The sequence below is a fragment of the Diabrotica undecimpunctata genome, chromosome 7, assembly GCF_040954645.1.
Source record: "Diabrotica undecimpunctata isolate CICGRU chromosome 7, icDiaUnde3, whole genome shotgun sequence".
NCBI classification, from domain to species: domain Eukaryota; kingdom Metazoa; phylum Arthropoda; class Insecta; order Coleoptera; family Chrysomelidae; genus Diabrotica; species Diabrotica undecimpunctata.
The window spans coordinates 49,444,639-49,470,555 of record NC_092809.1 but is presented as its reverse complement, the minus strand read 5'-3'; the positions used below and the strand labels follow the sequence as shown (position 1 = coordinate 49,470,555).

The 25,917-nt window shown below is 32.7% G+C and overlaps 2 protein-coding genes across 2 annotated transcripts in view; both read right to left on the bottom strand.

The window, feature by feature from the left end:
- Nucleotides 1–23,170, bottom strand: part of LOC140445304 (uncharacterized) — a 162,383-nt gene extending 139,213 nt beyond the window's left edge. Inside the window, exon 1 of the mRNA XM_072537262.1 lies at nucleotides 22,933–23,170. The gene's annotated coding sequence lies outside the window, so the exon portion shown is untranslated. The remainder of the gene's footprint in view (nucleotides 1–22,932) is intronic.
- LOC140446364 (uncharacterized) lies at nucleotides 7,839–24,963 on the bottom strand. Its single transcript, XM_072538907.1, has 3 exons — nucleotides 24,675–24,963; nucleotides 18,191–18,468; nucleotides 7,839–18,006 (listed from the first exon to the last, which is right to left on the bottom strand). The coding sequence occupies exons 1-3, from the start codon at nucleotides 24,961–24,963 to the stop codon at nucleotides 17,698–17,700; spliced, it is 876 nt and encodes a 291-aa protein (XP_072395008.1). The 3' UTR covers nucleotides 7,839–17,697.
- Between the last annotated feature and the right edge of the window lie 954 nt (nucleotides 24,964–25,917).

The window sequence follows — 25,917 nt, the reverse complement described above, 5'->3', positions numbered from 1 at the left end:
TTTAGACTTTCCACCGAAGAGCCAGTACATTTTTTCTGAACTTGAGATCCAACTTCTTGAGTTTGGTTTGGATATTTTTTTTTGTTTAGTGTCAGCGAAGAGTAAATTTTTCGACGGGTTCTAAAATTGATCAGCACTGAATTCATTACGTAGACTTTAGTTCACCATTGGTTATACCATGTGCTTCAAGTAAAATTGGATTGATTTGCAGATGGTATAACTACTGGGTTTTACTAGATAATAATAATACAGCTACATCTGCGACGGACGCAATTGTGGTATTCTGCAAAAAAGTAAAATATTAAGATGATTAGTAGTCCCAGTACGCTGCCATGTGACATATCTTATTCAATGATGCAAATGTTGAATTTAGCGTTATTATGTCTAACAACAATATAACATTGTTAGACATAATAACGTTTCTCAAGCCAGGGATAGTTTTATTACTGTAGTAAGGACAGGGGCTTCTTTCCGATTCACACCTCAATCTCAGTCTAAGACTAAAACTTATTAGATATTGCACATGGTCAATATTACTTTATGGCGTGGAAGCATAGACGCTAAATATTATGAGCTCAGAATCTATGTGATAAACCTGAATCCTTCGCGATGTGGTTTCTCGTCGAATCCTGAAATACTCTAGGCAGCATGAATGTTGAATTTAGGATTACTACAACGAATAAATAAAGCTAGGGAACTTTTGTAAGTGTTAAAAACAAGTTATCTGAAACATTTGTTCTGACACGAAAAATAGTATATCTCCCAATTAATTATAAGGAATCAAATAAAAGGCCTAGTATTATGTAAAATAATAATCATCCTGAAATACTTAACACCCAAGAGAGCGGTGCCAACACAAATAAAAATCAAAGTCGAAGAACTAAATACTGTAATAAACGCTGTCACCAATGTAACATCCACGTCTATAATGTTAAGGGATACTTAACTCTGCGAGCGGAGGCAAGGCTTACTGGTCCAACTAGTCCGAACGGACGTGATTCCGCCCTCGCGGCTTTACTAGAGGGTAGGAAAAATTTGGATAAGGGGATGAAGGACGTTCAGATGCAGGCCCTGTAAAGAGTTAGAGGTTATTGGCTTACGTTAGAAGCCGGAGAGATGTACAAAGCGAAAAGTGTGTTCTCTTCTAGTCTCTATCTGAAACGGGCCGGGAAAGAACAAAAGCCAAATTTCAAACTTACTATATATTAATAAATCGTAAATCTACAACTAAGACAACAAGATATACGAGATAGCTAATTATTGTTTTATCAAATTTTGCGAAAGGAGACGAGAAGAGACTTTACTAATGAGTATAAAAGGTGGACAATCTACTATTATTTGTATTCACCCATTGGTTAGTATTTATGTTTAGTTACCTTAGCGTATTTAGGCCCTAGCTAAAGAATACGCCTTGTAGTTCGAACTGGAACTCAGGAACAGTCTGAATGAACTCTGGGAGTACTGTACGCTATCACGATTTTAAGAGAGAAGAAAATTCGGTACTTATACTCTCTACCATTCCCGTCGGATACAATGCCGCGCTAACTGAGCGGAACACACCGGGACGGCTGAACGACTAGCACTCCCCTAGATCGTCGAGCACTCACTGGCTCGGTCGCCCGAACACTACTGCCTCGTTGACCAATTTTTTTCGTTTTATGTCCCGCGAACGCGTACCCTCAATTACTCCATCACAGTACCGAAGTAAATCGTCGCGTCTTACCGTTTTCCCCTAGAGTTTTTGCTGATCGTGCCATCTGCTCCACGTGTTAAAATGGATCATGCGATGGTGTGCCCTGATAACTCAGCTCAATTCTTATCGCTGGTGTGTCGCTTTGTTGTATTATTTTCCAACGAAGGTCTAAGGTGTCGTAATTTTTAAACATTCGGAGCTGACCTGATATCGAAACTTGTGTAATACACGTTAAACTAGGTCGAATTGTCATTCTTTGTTTAATTTGAAATGTATACGTTAAACTATGTCGAATTTTTTTATTCTTTATTTAATTTGGAGTATATAATAATTATTTTATTAATTCTTATTATTCTTTTCTAGGCTAACTACCCCTTATTTTGTTTCTTTTATTTTCTTGCTATGTTGACTTGGTACATACCGGACTAACTGATTAACGATTGCGCTTGGGGGTGGGGTTGTTTCCCTTGGGTATGTGGCTGATACATTACAATACGGAATCCACGAATACAGAAAAATAATATCAGAGAAGATCGCTGGGAATGAAATATTCGAAAGCGATAACATCGGGGAAAGCTGGAGAAAACTCAAAAATAACATAATTAACGCAGCAACAGAATCACTTGGAGAGAGGAAAGTAACGAATACTAACATATCAAAAAAGAAAACACCATTGTTTAGAGAGGAAGTGAAGACAAAATGTGAAGAAAAAAAGAATGCCTTTTTACAATATAGAACAGAACAGAGGTAAAGAAAGCATTAACTAAATTAATAAATAGAAAATCACCAGAAGAGGACAGAATACCGAATGAAGTCCTAAAGTACCGAGGACCAGATCTGACCAAACAACTATGAAAACTAATCCAAAAAATAATAGATCAAAACAGAATTCCTTAAGAATGATAATCAAGCATTCTAAATTCTAATACCTCTCTTCAAAAAGGGAGATAAATCGGATCAGAAAAATTACAGGGGAATTAATTTATTAAACACAACACTAAAATTAACAACCAAAGTGATAACAAATAAACTGAATGAAATTATAACACTAGCAGAACAACAAGGTTTTAGGTCGGAAAGACCATGCACCGACGCTATATTTGTAATGAGGCATATCTGTTTCGTGAATTTCATTTTAATTCGAATTCCACCATTGCTCTACACGTGTTTCGAGTTATATCAACTCTCATCAGAAACACTTGTGGAAGTTCAAATGAGATGAGGAAGCTGAAATGAAATGCAGTCTAGTATTTGGCCGTTATAATTAAAATAACAGCCTCGTACGCTAGCAGTGACATCTATACGAAGCAACATGAAGTCGGGAGACCTCTCTTCGATAGCGAATTAGGTGAACCGTAAATTCAAGTATATGCATACATAGAAATATAGGCCAAGTAGACGAAATGATCAAACTGTTTGATTATAATTTAGGAGATCAGGAAGCCATTTTACAATAATATAAAATTATTTTTACAAAATATATCTAAAATTTTGGATTGATTCAGTTTAAGTCTAAAATAAATACTTTCAGTAAAACTCTGGGCACTAATATGTAGTTCTTAACAATGATCCTGTTATCTTTTTGAAGCGAAGCTTCAATAATGGCGTTGTACTCATTTTTTCCCTACAATAAAATGCTATCGTCAAGAAATTAGCGACACGAAATAGTTGGAAAAGTACATTTACTCGACGATGAGAGTCAATTGAGAAGAGAGAAAACTATTAAAATAAATAATTAACTTAATAAAAAACTTATAGTTATTTAACCAACAAGTGTATTAATAAGGGCAATTAACAATTGAGATATATTAACGTTAATGTTCGTAACGTAATAATAACGTAATAGTAACGTAATATAGCGTTAATGTTCGAGATTGTTAATCGCCATTTTAATTCACGAGTTCGTTACAAAACTTTTCCGTGGACCGTACTTTTCAGAAATGAAAATATCTTAGTTTAAATTTTTATTTACTTAACGATAAATAATGACATACAGTGACAGACAGTACTTACAGCGGCTACTTCATTTTAAATAATTTTTTAGTGGGAATATAAATAGGTATGTTTGGTTGCCTACACCACAGGTAACTGCCAATCACAGAGCGTTAAATATGGTTAAATTAATTTATGCAAGCAATGTATGTTGTGTTGCCTATAATAAAATCGTTCATTAATAGAAAATCATTCATTAATAGGGGTCATTAATCAATGATTTTGAGAGTTTTAAAATTGATCATAAATGGACGGTCGACGGAAAAATAAGTAAATCGATGATTGTAAAAAAATCGTAAAATAAAACAAAAATAAATAATAAAATTACACTACTAAATTTTAAAAATTAAAAATATTTATTTAAAATGTAAAATTTATAAAAAAATGTAAAAGTACAGAAAACACAGTATGAATCTCCGCGCTAGTCTACAGCACCATCTACTGTACCCCTGTTTTGCATAACCGTAGGCCCAAAAATGGCAGACTATTCTGCAATAACCCCTAGATTCTTTCTTATATTAAAAAAACTGGTATTGTAGTTCTCGCCAGCAGGCGATTTTTAAACCTGCTCTGGTCTGTATGAACTCTGTTAGGTATATAGGGGAGCCTGGGAACAATGAGATATGGGTAACAGTGAGACATTTGAAATATCTTCCGGCCTGTGTGACTTAAAATTTGAGAATTTTTTATGTTGTGTGTGTGGATTAGTAACTTGATGCAATTCTTAATATTTTTAAGAGTATCACATTTTTTCAGTTTTATGGTAAATGGGTAACAATGAGACATGTCTCACTGTTACCCAGAAGTAATAATTGCTCTCATTAATATTTCACAGATAGTCATACGATATTAATTTTTTTCAGATATGTGAAGAAAAAATTGCAGAGGAATCTATTCGGTGTACAGCTCACTATTCTGTAAATAAGGTATTTAGTACCGAGCAGGAAAAAGTCTTAGGAGATTACCCTATAAAATGCTCCCGGATCTTTTATGGATTACCTCTTACAGATTGCAGAAAACTGGTCTAAGAATTGGCATCCATAAACCATTTGAAAATTCTACCGACATGGTCCCATAATAAAACGACAGGAGAGGAATGGATGAGAAATGTTATAAGGAAAAATGTAAACCTTTCCTTGAAAACTCCTAAAGAATGCAGTTTATCAAGGGCTAGCATCCTTTAATAATTACAACGTAAATAAATTCTTTGATAATGTATGCAACGTGATAAAACGCACTGAAAGAGTTAACGACGGAAAATTATAATTTTCAATTTCAATTGATGCTTTGATTGATGAATTAATGCTGCAGGAAATCATCTCCCACCTGTAATGGTTTTCCCACATGTTCATTTTAAGGAGCATATGATTGTTGGTGCTCCATTCGGTACTTTAGGACTTACGTCCCCGTCTGGGTGGATGAATGCTGAGTTATTTTTAAAAGTAATGGAACACTTTATTATAAACACATCCAGATCAAAAGAAAACCCAAGTGTTTTATTCTATGACAATCATGAAAGCCACGTGTCTATCCAAGTGATCAATGTGGCCAAAGAAAATGGCGTTACTATCGTTACCTTTTCACCGCAAAAAATAAGCTGCGGTCTTTAGATGTAGGTATTTTTAAGCCTTTCAACTTAGCTTATAATGCTGCCGTAGATAACTGGTTAATGAATCATTCTGGAAAGCCAGTTAGGATTTATGAAGATGCAGATTGTGCAGAAGCATATTAACGAGCAATGACTCCCGCAAATATTTCCTCAGTCTTTAAAAAATGTGGAATATATCCTTTCAATAGGGAAATACTCACAGATATTGACTTTTTGTCTTGTTTTGTCACTGACATACCCCAGTTGCCGTTAACTAACCAAACCCTTCCCCGCAATCCAATGAATTAGAAAGCTGAAGAAGTAGCTAACAAGTTTGTAAGTCCTGAAGAAATTAGGAGATATCCTAATGAACCACGAAAAGAAATATCCAAAGGTCAAAGGAAGGAAAAAACGATGATACCTACTAATACTCCTGAGAAACTTAAGCTGGAAGTAAGACAGAAACAAAAAAATAAAAGTACAATAGAACAACAGAAACCTAAGAGTGTTAAGCGAAAGATAGTGATGAAGATGATCAAGAAGAAGAATGATATTCTGATGCATAAACTGACCGATTTAAACCTGAATTTGTCGAGAACTCTTGAGATCGTTGATCAAGTTCTGGTAGAATTCAAGCCAGAGAATACAAAAGCATAGTCTGTTTACTACATCGGAAAGCTACTTTCTTGTGCAACACAGACCAATGAGGCAGAGGTAACTTTTATGAGGAAAAGTCTGAAAATTAAGTCGAATTTTATTTTCCCGCAATTCCAGATATTGCTACAATTTCAATGAAGGTCTTTGAGAGGTTATTACCAAAGCCAATTAACTACGGCTATACCAAACGACAAAATTCGTTTTTCTTTTTCGAGTTAAATCTCAATTTGATGAATATGCGTTAACACCGCTCCGTTCTTTGAGAGGTAGCTGAGATAATTTTAAACAAAAATGTTTATTAGCACTTTTTGTTTAGAATTAACCGTTCTCTCACAAACAACTCTTGAAGCGAAAATCTATTTTGAACGTCAGTTATCGCGCGAAATCAATGTTCAATAAAATGTGTATCAGCTCGACGGTAAAAATTTGATATCTTTTGATTCAAGTGTCCTATCAACAAAAGTCTAAGATGCGTTTTAAAGGTAAAGAGTTCAGCTTTCGTATGCAATTTTTGTATTTTGCCGCAAATAAACTCAGATTCTATAAAGGTGTTAAATAAATAAACGTGTCGCGATTTTTGCCATTTTTTATGATTCTCATGAGATCAATATAATCTATCCCTTATTATCCCTAATCATTGACTGGCCACTATAAAGTTTTGATTACTAGAGCCTAACCTTTAAAACTTATAGCATGGAATTTTAGTTTTTAGTTTTGGCAATGTGAGACATTTAAAATTTAAAAACGCTGGATTTAAACTTTCACATAACAAACTATCTAAAATGTTTAAAACTTCTTTTTTAATTACACTAGTACGTTTTTCAAGAGAATCAAACTTCTGCTATAAACTACACCCAAAACCGTCTTCTTGGATGCATTTCCCGTGACGTGCGATCGTTTGGAATGTAAAACAATAAATTCTGCGTTTTTTATTCATTTTTCAAATGCCTCATATTTGTTGCCATAAATCAAAATTGAAATTTCATGTCATAGGTTTTAAAGATTGATTCCTAAAAATGGAAATTTTTATGATGATTATTATGTCAATGAAAGTGATCAGTTTTATTGATCTCACGAGAATCACAAAAAATGACAAAAGTCGCGTCACGTTTATTTATTTAACACCTTTATAAAAACTGAGTTTACTCTCGACAAAATACGGAAACTGCATACGAAGGGTGCTCTATTTGCCTTTAAAACGCATCTTGATTTTGGCGATAGGACACTTGGATCAAAAGATATCGAATTTTTATCGTCGAGCTGATACAAATTTTATTGAACATTGATTTTGCGCGAGGAACTGACATTTAAAATCGACGATCGCTTTAAGCGTTGTTTCTGAGAGAAACGTTCATTCTACACAAAAAGTGCTGATAAACATTGTTGTTTAAAATTATCTCAGCTATATTTTTTATTTGAAACTTTTTTTCTGCGGCGCGGCGTACAGATTTTGAGTAAATCGATTTTTTTGCGTTTTTACCCCCCTGCGAGGGGGGTTTTAGGGGGAAGTCCGGAGTTTAAAGTATTAAACTTTTTTGCATTTTTTCGGTGTCCCAAAATTAATATTCTCGGCAAAATTCAGTTTGTTCGTATGATTTTTAGGGGTCAACTCTCTGACGACTGGACTAAAAGATAAGTATTTTGCATATTTTTGCACATACTCATATAAACTTGGTTTTTTAGTTTTTTTTAACGTAAAAATCTATACTGTCTCACTGTTACCCAGGCATGAGTAACACTGAGACAAATGACAGCTTGACATTATATGTCAAATATAAGTACTTGTTGTACAGATATGTTTTCAAATTTGATTATTTCTTTTGCAAGACTTCTGGTTGATAGAAAAAAGTGCTCATTATTACCCAGGCTTCCCTAGTAATGAGACATTTTCCATAAAAAACCACAAAATATTGTTTGTAAATTTTTATTTTGACAATTTTAAATATGAATAAAAACTATTCAGTATCAAGTTTTAATAATAATAAAATGTTTGTTTTAACATTTATAACAGTTAAATGTAACATGTGTTCAAAAATGTTTGATATTATTATCTGTTATTTTTTAAATTCAATCAAAAATATTTTTTAAGTTCTTCCTTATTAAATACATTAAATTTAAGATACATACTTTTAATCTATATTACTGTATGATTCAAATACTAAACGACTAAACCATTAAGTACAATGATAGGCCTCCAGTGGTGATCTTGATCGATTTTCAAAAGGCGTATGACACTATATTGTTAAAAAAAAGTTATTAAAAAGAAAAGAAGGAAGGAACACAATCTTCACAGAATTAAAGATAACGATTTAAGAATACGCTTCCAAGAAAATTGGTTGGATAAAGGCTTAAAACCAAATCGAAAAGTGTAAAAGCGCAAACTTTTATCTGGGAGAAACTTCATTTAAGAAAAAGATGCATCATTAGCAATGAAAATAACGGACAGTAAAAACAGCTAAATTCAAAGAAGCAGCCCTCATCTTACTAAATGAAGAAAAATTTGTAGCAAACACCTAAGTGGAATGTAGCAAGATATGGTTACCAATACTAAAAGAAAAAAATCAGCATTTCAAAAATACCAATATTAATACCTCTCAAAATTCACTAAAAATATGTCTAAGGCCTACAAGATCAAGGCCAAATAAGTCAGATGTCAAATTGATGTTACCACACTACGCCAATTTGTAAACATTAACAGGTTAAATTTTTGGTATATGTAATTTCTATTATAAAGATTTTTTTACAAAAGATTTCCGGATTGGAAATATTTTAAATATTTAACAGAATAACAAGTATATACAACGAGAAAATGTCTTTTCAGATATCCTCAAGTTCATCCAGTAGAAGCTTCAGTCAGTGTTGTGTCGATAAGTTTATGAAAACGCTTGGGAAGCCCAGACGGCCCAAAAATTACTGGCACGTATTTTTAGCGTGAGCGTAAGCATAGTCCAAAGGAAGATCGGATAAGTCTGGAACAAATTCAGTTTCCTTGAGCTCTATGACCAGCCACCAATTCGTAGAATAATTTTCGTATTGTCAAAATAATACGAAAGTGGCAAAGAAGAATGTGGTGATTAGGAGTAAAAGAGACACCCAAAGTACTGTTCCCACACAAAAAATAATGCTTTATTTAAGAATGACTTTTTGTTTAGTATCTGTGTTTAGTAAATTATGAAGTCTGGATGACGAGAATGATTATTAATATGTAAAAAAAAAGATTACTATTCTAGGAATAAATAATTAGTGATAATATTATGTCAATATGAAAATGGCAGTATTCCCGATACATTGATTTTCTTAGTCGGTGTTTACTTAAATATGTACAACTTTCAATTGGTACCTACAACTCTAATATAAGGGTACGAGCTATCTGTAGTTTATATCAATCGATTCTGTTTAAGTTAGTGATTAAGATACAATGAATTTTATTGGGTGCATAACGTTAATTTTTATGTATTTTTCATTCAAAATAGGTTTTATTTTTCATAGCGACTACTATAAAACGACAAGCAATAACAGTGGATGAAGATAAAAACATTAGACAAGGAAAGAAAGAGGACAGGTAACACTCATTTAATAAACCTTCGAAAAGTGAAGCCAGTTTCGATGTGACCGCCATCATTATTCCCAATCTAGTGAAGAAATAAAATATGACTTGGCAACCTTTCTGGTGCCGGTTTAGGCTTCAGTCAATTCCATACGATTACGCGTCCCCTCTCTTTCCTTGTCTAAGATAAAAACCTTGTTATATGCCAAGGAAGCTAATTTTCATCAGTGTTGCCATAGTTATAGAAAATACGTTGTCTTTTGAAAATGACTGCTGGGTTACCATAACATTTCAACTATTGGTAGAAAATCTGTACGTTATACACAAGTATTTGAATAAATTGACTTAGTAGCTCTTATAAAATTTATTATAAAACCTAGTTTTACATTTTCATTAATAAAATATAAACGGAAATCTGAAATTAAGATAATAAATATTGTATTTCCAGACCAATTTCTACTATCTGTGGAACGTACATAAAATTTAACTTTATGCGCATATCCGCCATATTGTTATATATTCGAGAATCAAAATTGTAATCAGTAAATTCTTAGAAGTAATAGTGACGTTTCAACGCTATTGTAGTGTACGAAAAATTTCATAAGAAATTACGACAAAGCTACTCGTATTAAAGAAATACCTATTTAAAATATATCACGTTAATGTAGGAATATGATTATTATTGACAGTTGTTCTCCTATTAAAGTAAACAGGACATAATTCACATAAACACATTGTAAATATTTTACATTTTTTACACAGTAGTTTTTTTCGACAGCGAAGACAGGAAGTCGTAAAATTTTATTAAATCGTTCGGTGTGAGATAAAATTCTGAAATTGGTCTAATTATTTCATTAGATTATCGAAGCAGTGAACTTTAGTGTTGTGAGGAATATGGATGGCGAGAGCAGTCAAAGTAAACGATGCCCAAATATTTCGATGGGAAAAAAATATACAACGTGAAATTTGGACTCCGTAAAAGCAAAAAAAGTATGTTGATCAACGATGTAGTTACTCTGTGTGGTGTTTTGACTAAAGTGTCGACAAGAACTGTATACATAATTCTAAAAAATTTTAAACATAATGAAGGCAAATCGGGTAATGCATCTCTTAAAAACATTGAAATCAGAGGTAGAAAACGCATCCAGCTTGAAGATGACACCAAATATGCTATTCGGAGGAAATTCCACGCTTTCATTTTTCGGAACGAAATTCCAACCTTAAAGAAAGTTGAAGTCGAAATAAATTTCGATGATTCAATACTTAAAATATCACGACGTGTTTTATTGCGAACATTAGAGCAAATGAACATCAAATATATGAAAAGAGGCAGGAACAGTGCTCTTATAAAAAAATATGAAATTATCTTGTGGCGGAGACATTACTTACAAAAAATCCGAGATTATCGTCGTGAAGAAGAAGGTCATACTGTGTCAAAGGTGTGGCAAGATTTTGAAATTAAAAGTCGTCAACAAGTCTTCATTGAAGGGCTTTCAACAGGTTTAAAAACAAACACCAGTGGGTAAGTGACAGAGGCTCATAATAATAGATATAAGCAGAAATTCGGGTTTTTTAGACAACGGCTTGTTACTATTCGAATCCAAGAAAACCAAGGATTACCATGAGGAAATGGACGCTCTAAGATTCGAAGCTTGGTTTTCAAAGATTCTACGAAACCTAGAAGCAAATTCTGTCGTTGTTATGGACAATGCGTCATACCACAGTCGACGTCGACGGTTGGAGCCAACACCAACAACTGCCTGCGAAAAGGTGACATCATCAACTGGCTCTCTCAAAAAATATACCATTCGATGACAACAGGTTGAAGGTAAAATTATTAAATCTTGCGAGGATACATATACTCGAATTCAAGAAATATGTTGTCGATGAAATGGCTCGTGGAAACAACATAATTGTTCATCGCCTCCCTCCATATCATTGTGAGCTGAACCCTATCGAGCTTAAATGGGCTTAAATAAAAAACAAGTGGCAAGACAAAACTTTTAAAATGGAGGTAAAAAGCTTGTTAGCTTCTGCCATAAAAAAGTCACACTTAAGTTTTAAAAAATTGTATAAGGTACATTATAAAAGAAGATAGAATGTTGGATTTAGACACAAGAATGGATATTTTGGTTGAACCAATAATTATGAATGTAAATAGTAGTGATCGACATAGCTATTCATCATCCGACGAGTTGTCTTCATACGATGATTAATATTTTGACTTCCTGTGAAGGTCGAACTACTTTATCAAGGTTACTTTCGTATATAAGTACGTTTATTTTGTTAACATTATTTTTCAAACTAAAATACGTTTTCTCTAACTCCAATATACTTTGCTCTTGTTTAAAAGTTACATAGGTCTCATATCATATATAATATATTAAGATTAACTTTTAAAATTCACTGCAACAGTGTGAACGATACGGTACTGAATGCTAAACTACGAAATCAATGAGAAATTTATCTCTATCTATCTTATGGCAACGTTTATCTAATATTCCTTTCTACTGGTCCTAAGAACACGACGTTGTCAAGTATGACTTTTATACAGAATATTATGGTACTTTTAGATGTTTTCTATATATAAATATTGTATATAAATATAATATTATACATAATATTGATGTTAATAAATACGTTTTATTAGATACCTTAACGAATACAGAACTATCATTAATCTATGATAATTTTGCTGCATGTGAATGATTAAAATATACATTGCTAGAATATCTATCATCATAAACTGGCAACGATGTCATCGCTTTACCACATTCACATTTCTGAGAATCTACTGCCTACAAATTTGATTCTCAACTATAGAAGATGTATAAATTTTGGAAATTTTAAACATTGTGTATCTTTGCATACAATTTTCATGATTAAAATAATTGGGTATTTTTGTTGGCTTTTCAGGTAAAAATTTTAGATACTCTAATACTTTGTTTTAATCTTTTATTTAATGTCATTTTTTATCGTTTTTACTACTTTTAAACCATTAAAATTTGATATTTTTTATAGTGTAAAAATTTCGCTTTTTTAAGGCGTACCCTCATACCAGATAATTACCTTATTATTTCTTCTAAAACTTCTATTGCATGTCTGTTCTGAGTTGTTTTAGAATTTTTTTATGAAATATATAACTAATTACTCATTGACAGTATTTTAGATTTATTTATACAGAGAGTTGCAATTAGACATTATAGAGAAACTTAACGTAAGTAATATCTGAAAATTTAGGATGGAGAGTTTTAGATATGTCCAATTAATCTACAATATTCTCCTACCACATCCGACTACACCGGAAGTTGACTGAAACTACCATATTTTAAATCTAATACCCCGTATATTATTACATATTTCGATAGGACAGCTCCTGAGAATTCTCTCAATATAAGGTTATGGTACCTTACACAGAGTGTTTCATGGAATATGATCAATTTTATTTTGGAACAATCTCCGATTATTTGAAACCTATAAAGAGATAATAAAATTGAAAACATTTTGTTTGCTATATTTTTTTATCAGTATTTCGATCAATTGGGCGTATCTAAAAACCCCTCATCCTAAATTTTCAGACATTAATTATGTCAAGTCTCTCTAAAACGTCTAATTGGAACTCCCAAAAAATCACCCTATATTATCGCTAAGGAATTTTAATAATCAATGAACTTTTATATTAAAAAAATTAATTACATAAGTTTTTTTTCCTATTTTTCATTGTTTTTATTTCCTTTACCAGTTCCTTAAAAGAATTAGATACTATGAACCCCACACTGTGCATGATCAACACACAGAGGTGTGTGTGTTCAGTAATTGATAAAATATGTGTTATGCAAAACATACTTTATCAATAATGTTATGCAAAAGATAAAAGTTGTTCTCTGAATTTGTTTTGGGCAACAAATCAAATCGATAGCATTAAAATGAGCAGCATAAGAATTTTATATAAGTGATGGATTCGACCGTTACTTGATGGAAATTCATTTTATGTAACAATAGAACACTGAAAACACGTGCACAAAATTTAGTACAGCTGTTTCGGCAAATGTGCCTTTCTAAAGTGATCTATTTTTGGTATGTGTTTACACTTTATAGTCTTTAACTGAATAAGTTGAGGAGAAGAGAACTGTTTGTCTCAAGTTGATCATTCAGAATAATGTCTGTATTTTTTAATTTGTTGATTTCCATAGATTCTAATAAAGATAGTTTAAGGTATTTATTTTGAATGGCCTTAAATAAAGGCCTAAGCTATCTTTATTAGAATCTATGGAAATTAACAAATTAAAAAACACAGACATAATTCTGAATGACCAACTTGAGACAAACAGTTCTCCCCTCCTCACCTTATTCAGTTAAAGACTATAAAGTGTAAACACATACCAAAAATAGATCACTTGAGAAAAGCACTCTGGCCGAAACAGCTGTAGTGATAATTTAAAATAAATTTTGTGGAAGTGTTGAAAACAAAAGTTTTCAGTGTTTTATTGTTAGGATTTTATATTTTAAGACAGAAACAATTATGGTTTTTACCAATGCTACTGGCATTCATGCATTAACTCTTTAACATGAACGTAATGACAGGAAGAGAAAAGAAGCTGGCATTTTAAAGATGTGAAATGTCTACTTACCTACAGATCTCAAAAAAGTCGGTGGATTATTTTTGCCATTTTTATAGGCTGGTTTTCTAAATCTCCAAAGGTAAACAAGTAAAAAAAGAAATATAATAGAAAAAGCACTTTTTGTAAAAAAATGCTCCCTGACATCCAGATGTAAAAACAGTAGCCTTTTAACCTTTCCCAGAGAAGAGGTATATGGTAAGTGTCAATCAAACTAATAAAATTAATTGGTTTAACAATGATTTAAAAACTATGTGTGATCAACTGTACTTTTTAGAACAGCTTAAGAACAGTATCGGTCACTAGACATTGAGAGGACATAATATAAAGACCTTAAAATGCAATTCAAACTTGCAATATGGAATCATGGCAAATAACAAAATCATCAGGAATTTCAGTAATCCAATAAAGTTTATGTGAAAAATCATAAATGAACATCGTAGTGTTAAGAAAAATACTAGCCAACCTCCTAATATCAGTCCAAATATCTTTAATGACTACTTTTCACAGATTACTTGATCAAAGATATCCCAGTTTTAAATCTGAATCAAATAGATATAACTCAAATAAATATATAAAATCAATTTTTTTCTCAAAAGTCACTTTCAATACAGTACGGGATATTATCAATAATTTAAAAAATAAAAACAGCTGTGACAATCTTGGACTGAATTTAAAGTTCACCAAAACAATAAAAAATATAATAATTCCACTTCCTAATCTAATTAATATCTGCATCAAACAACATGTTTTTCCATATGTCCTTAAAAAAAACAATCATTTATCCAATATTCAAAAAAGAGGACTGCGAGATAATTATCGGCCAGTCTCACTACTGTTAATTATTTAGAAAATTGTGGAAAAGTGCATGACATTACAAATAGTAGATTTCTTTGAGGTATGTTTTCTGAAATTCTCAATTTAGTTTTCCCAAAAATAAAAATACAGTCTTAGGCATTATAAACCTCATATTGTATATTATAGTCATTTCATAAGCTTCAATTTAACTCAGTCTTTTTGTGTGACTTGAGCAAGGCTTTTGACTTGGTCAACCATGAAATCCTCTTGCAGAAATTAGAAAAATATAACTTTTGTTCCAAGACTATTGAGCTCATAAAATCATATCTGAAAGATACGGTACAGGTTGTGAGGGTTGGTGGGGTGTTATCATCAGAGAGTGTGTGAAATATTGGAGTACCCAAGGGTTCAATACTGGGCCCTATTTTATTTTTGATTTATATAAATGATCTTCCAAACATGGAACATAAGGCTAAATATACACTCTTTGTAGATGACCCTACAGTGGCCTTTGGAGGTGATAACTGGAGGGTTCTATGGTGGCAAGGCAAATGACTGAGCAATGGTTTGCTGTAAATAGGTTTGTTTTGAACAACAAAAAAACTAAACAAGTGATTTTCACAATGAGGGCGAGATTGGATTTTTAGCAGTTCTTGGACCCAAAATTACAGAGAAGCCCACATATTAATAACTTATGCAAAAAACAAGTCTCTTTATTTTGAGAAATCTTTAAAATGTGTCTCACTGGAGACTATATGTACTATGTACCGCTCCATATTCCACTCACATATTTCATACTCTAGCCTTGTCTGGTGTCATGCAGCTGAGACTCAGAGTATTTGGTCTGCGAGAAAGGCAGGGAGGCTCCTTAATGGTTTGGGATTTAGGGAAGCCTACCGTCAGGCTTATAAAAGATTGGGAATTCTTACTGTACCAGCACAGTACATTCTAGAAAACCTTAGATTCATGAAGAGGCATACCAATCAAAACATAATTTTAATTTTAATTGAGGTTTTGTAAATATTTGAGTGTGTAAGATTTTGTATTTTTAACATGAATAAACAGTATATTGAGAATAGCCTATCTACCATTAAATGTGACGGAACTGTTACCTATGGAGCTGTGAATAATGGACAAACTAAAAAAGAACTTACAAAAAACATATATGTGATCATTTTTTATTAGTTGATAACAACTAAAGAGTATATTGTTCGATCCTAATTTGTAGAAAACATTCTTCGTTATCAATATTAATTTCCCTGCACTCAATATTCTCTTCCCTCGTTGGAAGATACTATTTATTATGTCATAAAACCTTTTGTTTAACCTTGAGTGGGCTCCCCTTCGTTTAAAAACATGTTTTTTATTTTCACGCGGTAAAGAGTAGTTTTGGAACGAAAATAAGGCGCGGCGCGACCCCAGTTAGCTAAAAGAGATTGAGCCAGCCACTCCAGCCGATAAAAAATACATTTTACGAATTTTACGTTCGCTTAGTGCTATTGGGTGCTGATACAAGTTGTTTTCGCAACTAAATAAAGAAATTTCAAATCGTCATTTTTAATGTGAATTTCCTACAGCCGATCCAATCGTCAAAAAAGATAGGACATCACAGAAAGTGCTCAAATGCCCGTTGGCTTTTTACAGTCCTTCAACAAAAAAGGGTGACAGGAGCAAACATATATGTTCATCCAAAAGTTGAAGAAAAATTATGAAAATTTGCAAAGAATATTTTAACAGTTTTATCCTGACAAATTTTTTATCAACTACTTATAACAAAGGCAGGATTACTTTTTTATAGTGCAGGTAATCTACCTGTCATTATGAAATCAAAAACATTCTAAATCATATTTGCAAAACATATAAGAGTATTGTTGTTGAATTGATGAAAACCAATATGATTTCACATTGGTTTGAAAAATTATTTTACAGATGTCATTGATCCAATGGCCAATAATAGAGCTACTCTTGGTTCCTAAATAAATTGAGATAAATATAAGATCAAATCCAGTACAATCTTCTATGGAAGTTGATCATACAATTTGGCTAAGACTGATAATTTAATTTTGCTCTAAACTGTCTACCCAAAAGATATGATTTAAGAAGCCTGGGTTAGGTAAATGGGAGAGATTTTAATATCTATTACATAAGTTGGTTATGCCAGGGATTATCAACTTTCTGACTAACACTCAAGGATATTGATCAGCAGTAGTTTTTATATATTGTGCTTGATTATGCATCAAAATATCTTGTTACATGGAAGTAAGAGAGGTTATACAATTTCACAAAATTTAAGAACAGTTCAGTTGTTTGACTTCTAAGCTTATTGAATAGCTCTGGCATCACTTAATACAGTAATCTCAATATGATTGCACCGTTAGAAATAATAAAAGTATTTATATTTTTATTGTCATTTTCATGCCATTGGATTTATTTATAATAAAATTTTGATCAATTAATAATCCCAATATTCAACATTCTTAGCTGAACATTTAAAAAATTAGTAAAATAACCTGAAGTCTACAAGACTTTAAATACAAATGGTCATTAGTTTTATATTTCACAATTTACGAACACAAAACTATAATAAAACAACTTAACATTTTCATATTTTTTCCATTTTTCTACACTTTTTACTATTTCGAAAAAAACTGACATGCAATAAACGTCATTGAAAAATCTTAGGCTACAACTATTTTACCTAAACAATCTTTTGTTCTTAACCATTATGATTTATAAAAATAATATCTTCGATACATAATAACAGATCTTACTTCGATGTATTTAAACTTCAACTTCCTTTAATTCACCTTCTGTATTTACTCTTAGCGTAAGGTTTTTGATACCTATCTCGTTGTCTTACATATCTATGATTGGTGGCACTAGTGTTTACACTAGTGGCACCATTTTGTGTTTTTTGCTGGTACTGGGAAATAACAGGAGGCTTGCTTGCCACAGTTTCATTAATTTTCAACTCATCTTCCCTCTTTTTTTCCATCATCTTCAATTTAGCTTCAATTGCTTGAATTTGTGAGGTTCTGTCAGTTTTTTGCTCTGCTTTAGACATTGCCAATGCTGGTATCACAAGGTCATCTTTAGGTTTATCTGGTTCCTCCTTAAAATTATTATATCTATTAAAGAATGCTTGGTTATAACAAAATAAATGATTTGATAAAGCTTCTTAAAAATAATTTTGAAATCTCAACAATACTGTTGTATTTGAAACATAAAAAATATATTGAGAAGCCAGAGTGCAGTAAAAATTCATACTATTTACTAATTCATAAGTATTTACTTACATTATTAACACTATGAGCCCAGGTAACAGTGATATTCTTCTGCCCAACAAGTAGATTATGAAGGACCTCTTTTGCTAATACAGCATCTGCTTGATTCTTGTAGGTGACAAAAGAGTATCCTCTTGGCTGTCCTGCGAGAGGGCCATTTCGATGTAGAATTAGGTCAAATTTTTCAATGGCACCATATTTTTGCACCAGTTTTAAAAGTTGATACCAATAAACAAAAAACAATGCATAAGTTGAAATAATATTTAAATACTTTAAATAGTAAATCAATTCTTAGCTTTTTGTAGGAAGCCAAAAATTAATATCAATATCTTAATAATATTACTTCATAAGGTCCAGCACCCATGGCGCAACTATTTTAAAACTACGGTCTGAAACTGATTGCGTTTTAACTATTTTGTGATCTCAGCAGCATAAAAGCACAGGGATTAGAGCAGGAGGCGATCTGAATGTAACTGGTTTCCAATAAGTCTAAAACTGATTTTGTTTGATCTTCCTCCCCTGGTTGCAGTTGTGTTGCAAGTTTTTGTAGCTCATTATTATATAAATACACTGTGCTCCAAAATTAACGCATAATTTTAAAATTCTTATTTTGAATTGTACTGAAAAAAATTTTGTTTGTTCTTTTCTGCTTTATGGTTGTTTTAGAACATCTTAAATAAAAATTTTTTCTTTTTTTACAAAAAATATATTGAAATTAACAATATAACATCATAAATCTAAACATCCAAACAAACAACTGATCTAAACAAACTAACATTATAAATTAATGACGCAATTGAAATTTTTAAAGTTGAAGAAAATACTAGACTAGTATCGAGTATTGCCTTCTCTGGTATTTATTACTGCTTGACAACGATCTCTCATACTAAGAATAATCGTTCCAATTTCTTCTTGCTCAATTTGATACCAAATTTCAACCAACCACAAAAACAGTTCATCTAATGTGTTTGGTGAATTAGGTAGTTGTCGTAGTTGTCTGTCTATGATGTCTCAAACATGTTCTATTGGGTTGAGGTCAGGACTTCTCGCAGGCCAACCCATGGCAGGAATTCCAACCCCCTGACAATACTGCTGCACAATTTTTGCTGTATGTGGCCTGACATACTTACTTAGTCCTAAGCCTTTCTACCGTTAGGTGTAAGGCTGGTGGGGTTAAGATTTGCACTGTTGTCTCCATGCTATCCGGTCTTGTGTTAGATTTCGTGCACTTTCCCATGTCAATCCTTTCTTCTCAACTTCTTTTCTGATTTCGTCTACCCACCTAACTCTTGGTCTTCCTCGTTTGTTTTTCCCTTGCATTCTCGTTTCAAACACTCGTTTTGTTAATCTTTCATTCGACATTCTACACACGTGCCCGAACCATCTTACTATTTTTTCGTTTATTGGTTCTAGTTTTAGGTTTTGTCTGATTGTTTCATTTCGTATTTTGTCTGTCCTCTTTCTGTTTGCTATTTTCCTCAGGAACCTCATTTCCATAGCATTGACTCGAGATTTTTGTCTCTCAGTCAATGTCCATGACTCGCTATTATAGATGATTGTAGGTCTAACTACTGATTTAACGACTGCCTTTTTTACCTCCTCCGGTATTTCTTTTTCCCCCAAAAATGTTGTTTTCATAGTGTTAAATAAGCTTCCTGTTCGTCCCATTCTCTCATTTATTTCCATGTCTTGTTTACCGTTTGATTCAATTATTGCTCCTAGGTATTTAAAATGTTCCACTTGTTTTAGTTGTTTTCCGTTTAATTGTATTGCGTGTGTCTTTCTCTTATTTGAAATTATCATTGTTTTTGTTTTCTCTGTATTTATTTTCATATTTATGTTTGACAGTTCTTCTTCTAGGATTTCAAGGTTGTTCTGTAGGTCTTCTCTGTTTTCTGCTATCAAAACCATGTCGTCTGCAAATAAAAGCTCTGATAGTTGAGTCTGTTTCATTTGCCAGTATCCTAATGTTAGTTTTCTCATTCTTCTCTTGGCTTTCTTTATTGCTTCATCCAGTACCACTGAGAACAGCAGTGGGCTCAACACGCATCCCTGTTTGACGCCTTGACTTGTAGTAAATTCTTCGGATTCCTCGTTGTTGGTTCTCACCATATTTGTATTATTATTGTACATATCCTTTATTACATCAATTGTTATCCTGTCAACTCCTTTCCTTTAATGTCCTCCATACGTCCTTTCTTTGTATTCTGTCAAACGCCTTTTCCAGATCAATAAAGCATATATGTATTTCTCTATTTTTATTGATTACTTTCTCACTTATTTGTCTTATTGTGAATATGTGGTCTTGCGTGCTTCTGTCCTGCCTGAATCCACATTGTGTATCTTCCATAGTTGGCTCTATTTGGGTTTTTATTCTTGTTTCTATTATTCTTGCGAATACCTTCCCAGGAATACTTGATATAGTAATACCTCGGTAATTATTACAGCTTCTCTTGTCGCCCTTTTTGTGTATTGGTAGTATAATGTCTTTCTTCCAGTCCTGTGGTATTTCTGCTCTTTTTATGATATCATTCATTAGTTCTTTCATGCTGACATTATCTTGCATAAGCATGAAATTATCCTCAATAAATGGTGCAAATGGCACGACATGCTCTTCTAAAATGTCTGTTATATACCTCTGCGATGTAAGCCGACCGCGATCTATTCTAACTAATTCCATACGAGCCTCTAAATTAATCCCACCCTACACCATTACCGAGCCGCCGCCATACTGTACAGTCCCTACGGTGTTACACTGTGCGTAGCATTCTCCAGGCCTTCTATACACTCGATTTCTCCTGTCATCAAAAAAAAGACAGTACCTGGATTCATCAGTGGTGAACAATATTCTTCCCCAATCGTCATTATTCCAATCAACATGTTCACTAGCAAAATGCAATCTTTGCCTTCTATGGTCTCTGGTCAATAATGGGCCAATTGGTGCCCTTCCAGGGTGTAGGTCATTTTCGGCAAGTCTTCTTCTAATCGTATTTTGGCTGATTCTAAAGTTATAACGATCCAAAAATTCATTTTGTAGAGAAGTACTGGTAACAAACCTTTGTCTCAGTGTACGAAGTGTCAAAAACCAGTCTTGATTAGGAGTTGTAACCCTTCTATGGCCTTGACTGGGTCTTCTCTAGTTACTTTCAGTAACAGAAAAACGTGTTAACACTCTTGAAATGGTTGACTGGGTGACGTTAAAACGTTCAGCGAGTTCTACTTGAGTGTATCCTTCTTCGTGAAGAGTAATGATTCTAAAACAATCACTTTCTGACTAATTTCAATTTTCTTGCTGCTGGTGGTTCATTTCAAAGAGAAAACACTTAATAAACTTGAAAAACCTCTTTAAACGTTCAGCACAATGTAATCCAACCCAACTAAATTCGAAATAAAATGATGCACAATTAGCATGTTTTTAATTTTTTTGCAAAAAATGGTAAAAACATCAGCGTTTTTTACCGTTCTTTCGATAAATTTTACAATATACCAGGGGTGGCAATAATATATTAGCACAAATATCGAAACATTAAAATTATTTGATTTACCAGGCTTTTTAAAATTATGCGTTAATTTTGGAGCACAGTGTATTTGGATAAACATATAAACATTTTGGTATATAAAAACTTTAAGGTTAGTCATATTATATGGAAATTAAAGACTGGTCAAAAAATCTTATTTAGACTACTTTGAATAGGATAAAAAATTTATATTAACTAAATAATTGAAAAAAATGAGGGATATTTTTATTTTAAGATTTTATTTTAATTTTGTATATACACATTAAAATTGACAGTTGGAGATAAGTAAAAATGAACAGGCTATTACATAAAACATAAATCTATTGATTTTTCAGAATAACTAATAACTTTTTCACATTGGAAATTTAACGAGAAATCTGAACATGATGTCATTTGTTTAAATGTCCATGGAAGATGAGAAATACATTTGTGAACAGAAGCATTGTTTTTTTTTTGTTTCAGAAAAACTGAATAACTTTAAAGCTAATTTTTAAAATTGGCCTTTCTTATACCCAGCAGTTTGCTCCATTTAACATTATATTATAAGCTGATAACATTTTATTATAACTCAGCTGATCCAAAACCAGTTGTTTCGTGTTTTATTTAGGTTTTAAAGTGTTTGTAAACGACTAGCAGATCAAACTAGTTTGCAACTGTTATTTTAAAAGAGTGTCATGGGTGCTGGACCCTACAGTAATATTCATATTATTTGTAACATAAACTGTGATAATAAGAGAAATAATAAGTCTATTAAGAAATTTTAAAGAATAAAGAAATAAAATACTAAAAACTAGAACATTAAGACCATTGATGCATTGTGTGTAGCAAGAATGTATTAGTAGACAAAATTCAGGATCCAAGAGATATTTAAAACGAAAATGGGACACTAAAAATGGGAAGAACAGAAAGCAGAGTATGAAAAGGCACTTCAAAGAAGAATTAGTAATCAATCATACAATGTGAGAATTAATTAAAGACAACAAAGGAGAAGTTCAAGGTTCAACAGATGGTTTAAAAAATGTAAGTTGTTTGATATAGAAAAATGAGAAATTAAAAATATAAACACATTTAGGTTAGATAGTGTTCCTATTGTTCCCAATGAATCAAATACGAAACCAACAAGTTCAGAAGGCATCCCTTTTATTTTTTACCTAACTTTTAAAACAGATCGATTAATAAATGTGCTAAAATTATGTCAGAAGTTAAGACTGGAGTTAAAACAATAAGAAAACTTACTCAGTAACCCTAGAGTCTAAATTTCCAATCCATAATCTTCTGTCTTCAGTAGCCATGCCTGTGTTTTCTACGTTGTCCATTTCTTCAAATTACGTGTTAGGTATAGGTATTCGCAACATTTTTTCCTGAGAATCTATTCAAACGATTTATTTTTAACTTCTGCTAAATTTAAATTCAAATTGCAATAACAAAGTGATTTATTTATTTTCTTATTTTCTGTCACCTCAAATTCTTCTTCCTGTCTTTATCATGTTTTTGCTGTCAGTGGTCTCCATTACTGAATTCAACTAGCCAACGTATGTTTTATTACGCTGAATCTTATACATCTCCAGGCTTGGATTGTAAACTTGTGTAAAATAAATATACCAAGCCGAAGCTGGATAACATCTGTTACATAAACGTACAGTGAAAATTCTTATTCAATATAATATATTTTTTTGCCGATTACAATTTTTAATAAACAACAAAACTTTTAGTTTCTAGTGATTGTTGGGCTTGCTGTACAAATTCTTGTACGGATAATACAAATTTTTATTTTACAAAATTAACGTTTTAATGTTTTAACTAACAGGAAAAGAAGACCAAAGAAAATTTATGATTCGACACACTTAGGGTGAAGGAAATGAGAAAGGAAGAAGAAATAGTGGATGCGATGAAATCAAGATGAAAATACAGTGAAGAACAATGGAAATATGAAATCTCTTTCACACTGTAACTCTTGTAAGATATCAGTTAGATAAGAGGAGAAAAAGAAAAAGCTAAGAGTGTAAACTATTCCATATATTGCGGAAACGTTTCGTTTTGTGTTTAGAAAACAGCATCAGTATGTAACAAATAAAAATAAACACAGACTATTTAACAGCAATTTAAAAAAAAGTATAACATAAAAAATATAGCAGAAAGGTGTGACCGCTAAAAGAAAGAACTATTAAAACCTTAGATGCAACCGAAATGGATTTTTTTGGAGTGAGTTTTGGCAACGGAGCGATTACCAGCAGGCAACAAAACATACTGAAGATATCATAGGCTAATGAAGGACAAGAACTTATCCAGAAATACAAAACTGAAAATATAGAGAGTTGCAATCAGATCAGTAGTTACATACGCGGCTGAGACAATGTGCCTCAAAGATAAAGATTAAGAAATATTAAGAATATTCGAAAGGAAAAACCTTAGAAGAATTATAAGCCCGATAAGAATGGAAAACGGAGAAATGAGAAGAAGAATAAACCATAATATACGAGATTTTATGTAGGGAGAAGATATAGCTAGATTTATTAAAGCGCACAGTCTGAGATGGCTGGGACACATAGAGAGAAGGAAAAACTACCTACTGGTTAGGAAGGTCATCAGATGGAAGCCAGAAACTGGAAGACCAAGGAAAGACCAAGAGAGAGATGGGAGGACCAGGTTATGAGAGACATCAAAATCCTGAAAGAAAGAAAAACTAACGGACCCTTCCGATAGCCTTCGAGATCGCTTTACCTCGATTTCATATTTAGATTTTTTGTATGGAATTATTGAAAAGGAATACAGTAGATTCGCGATTATCCAAGCTAATTGGGACCGCACATACTTCGGATACCGAAAAACTCGGATAACGCGGAGATCGGATATTTGCTTAAAATAAACGAAAAATTCAAAAGTTATGATGTATGTAATTAGTTTATGATGTATAATTGAAGTATATAAACCGGTATACAGAGTACATAGTTAAAATATATGGATAGGAAAACATTTACGTACTGGATCATCATCATGTTTTAAAAAGTCTTTGATAGATTTCTGCGTCAACTTCTGGCCTCGTTTTGACCCTGCGATGTTGCGCCAACGCTGAAGATAAATGACATCGGTAGGGGTTGACTCTTCCTGTTGCTCAATGTAGGCGAGGGCAGCTTCAATCGCCGTTAATCCTTCGGAGTGAGATATTTTCTCGATTATCTCATCTGTGTCATCCTCAGTGACATTGTATGGGTTGATAACCATGTCGACGACTGCATCATCAGTCAGTTCCATTTGCTGATCTTGCATAATCCACTCGTTGACTTTTTCATCCTTTATCGGCAGTTCCGTTGGTAACTGATTAACAAGGTCTACTATTTCAGCAAGACAGTTATTGCCATCTTTTCCATCACTTTACGCTTTAATTTGAAAAATATTTCACCATCACTTTTGCTATCAAGTTGTTACTCTCACATTATCCCACGCTGAAGCTATTCATTAAGACACATCCTTCACGGTGATCTTTTTAAGGGCTTCTGTCACAGCCATTCCCTCATCCAACCAGGCCAACAACACTCGGAAAAGCCTTCGATGATAGTTCCGTTTTATAGCGTCTAAAACTCCTTCGTCCAGAGGTTAAATGAGAGATGTAACGTTTGGTGACAACGTGACAAGAAAACTGCTTTAATGTCACCGCTAGCCAACGAAATTGCATCTATCAACGAACAATAACACTCGCTAGTGACTCATCTCTTCAGCGTACCAACAGCCAGCGCACACGCTTTCACTTGATCTCACTCTCCAAGCTAATTTTTTACATAATTTGTTCTTTACAATTACTACCTCGGTTAATCCAGAGGCTCGGTTAATCAGGACTCGGATAATCGCGAGTCTGTGTACTTTTAAAAACTAAAATTACAAGGTTTACGAGCCCCTTTCCATATCAGTTGCCTCAACGTTAGATGGATAAGAAAATTAAATTTTAGAGAACAAAAATAAAGCTTTAATGCATCGAACAACATTTTTGAATTTCCTAATTATTATAGAAAATATTTTATAGCGCAATGAAATCTATTGATTAAACAGAATAATAATAAATTTAAAAAAACGCATAGATAGAATATGTAATATTAACAAAAAAAAAATGTGAACGTTTACCACTGAGTTACATCCCCTTTATTTTTAATATCAACCACAATTCTTCAAAGCATAGTTTTTACCAAGTTCTGACAAAATTCTAATGTAAACGAATCCCATATTTCT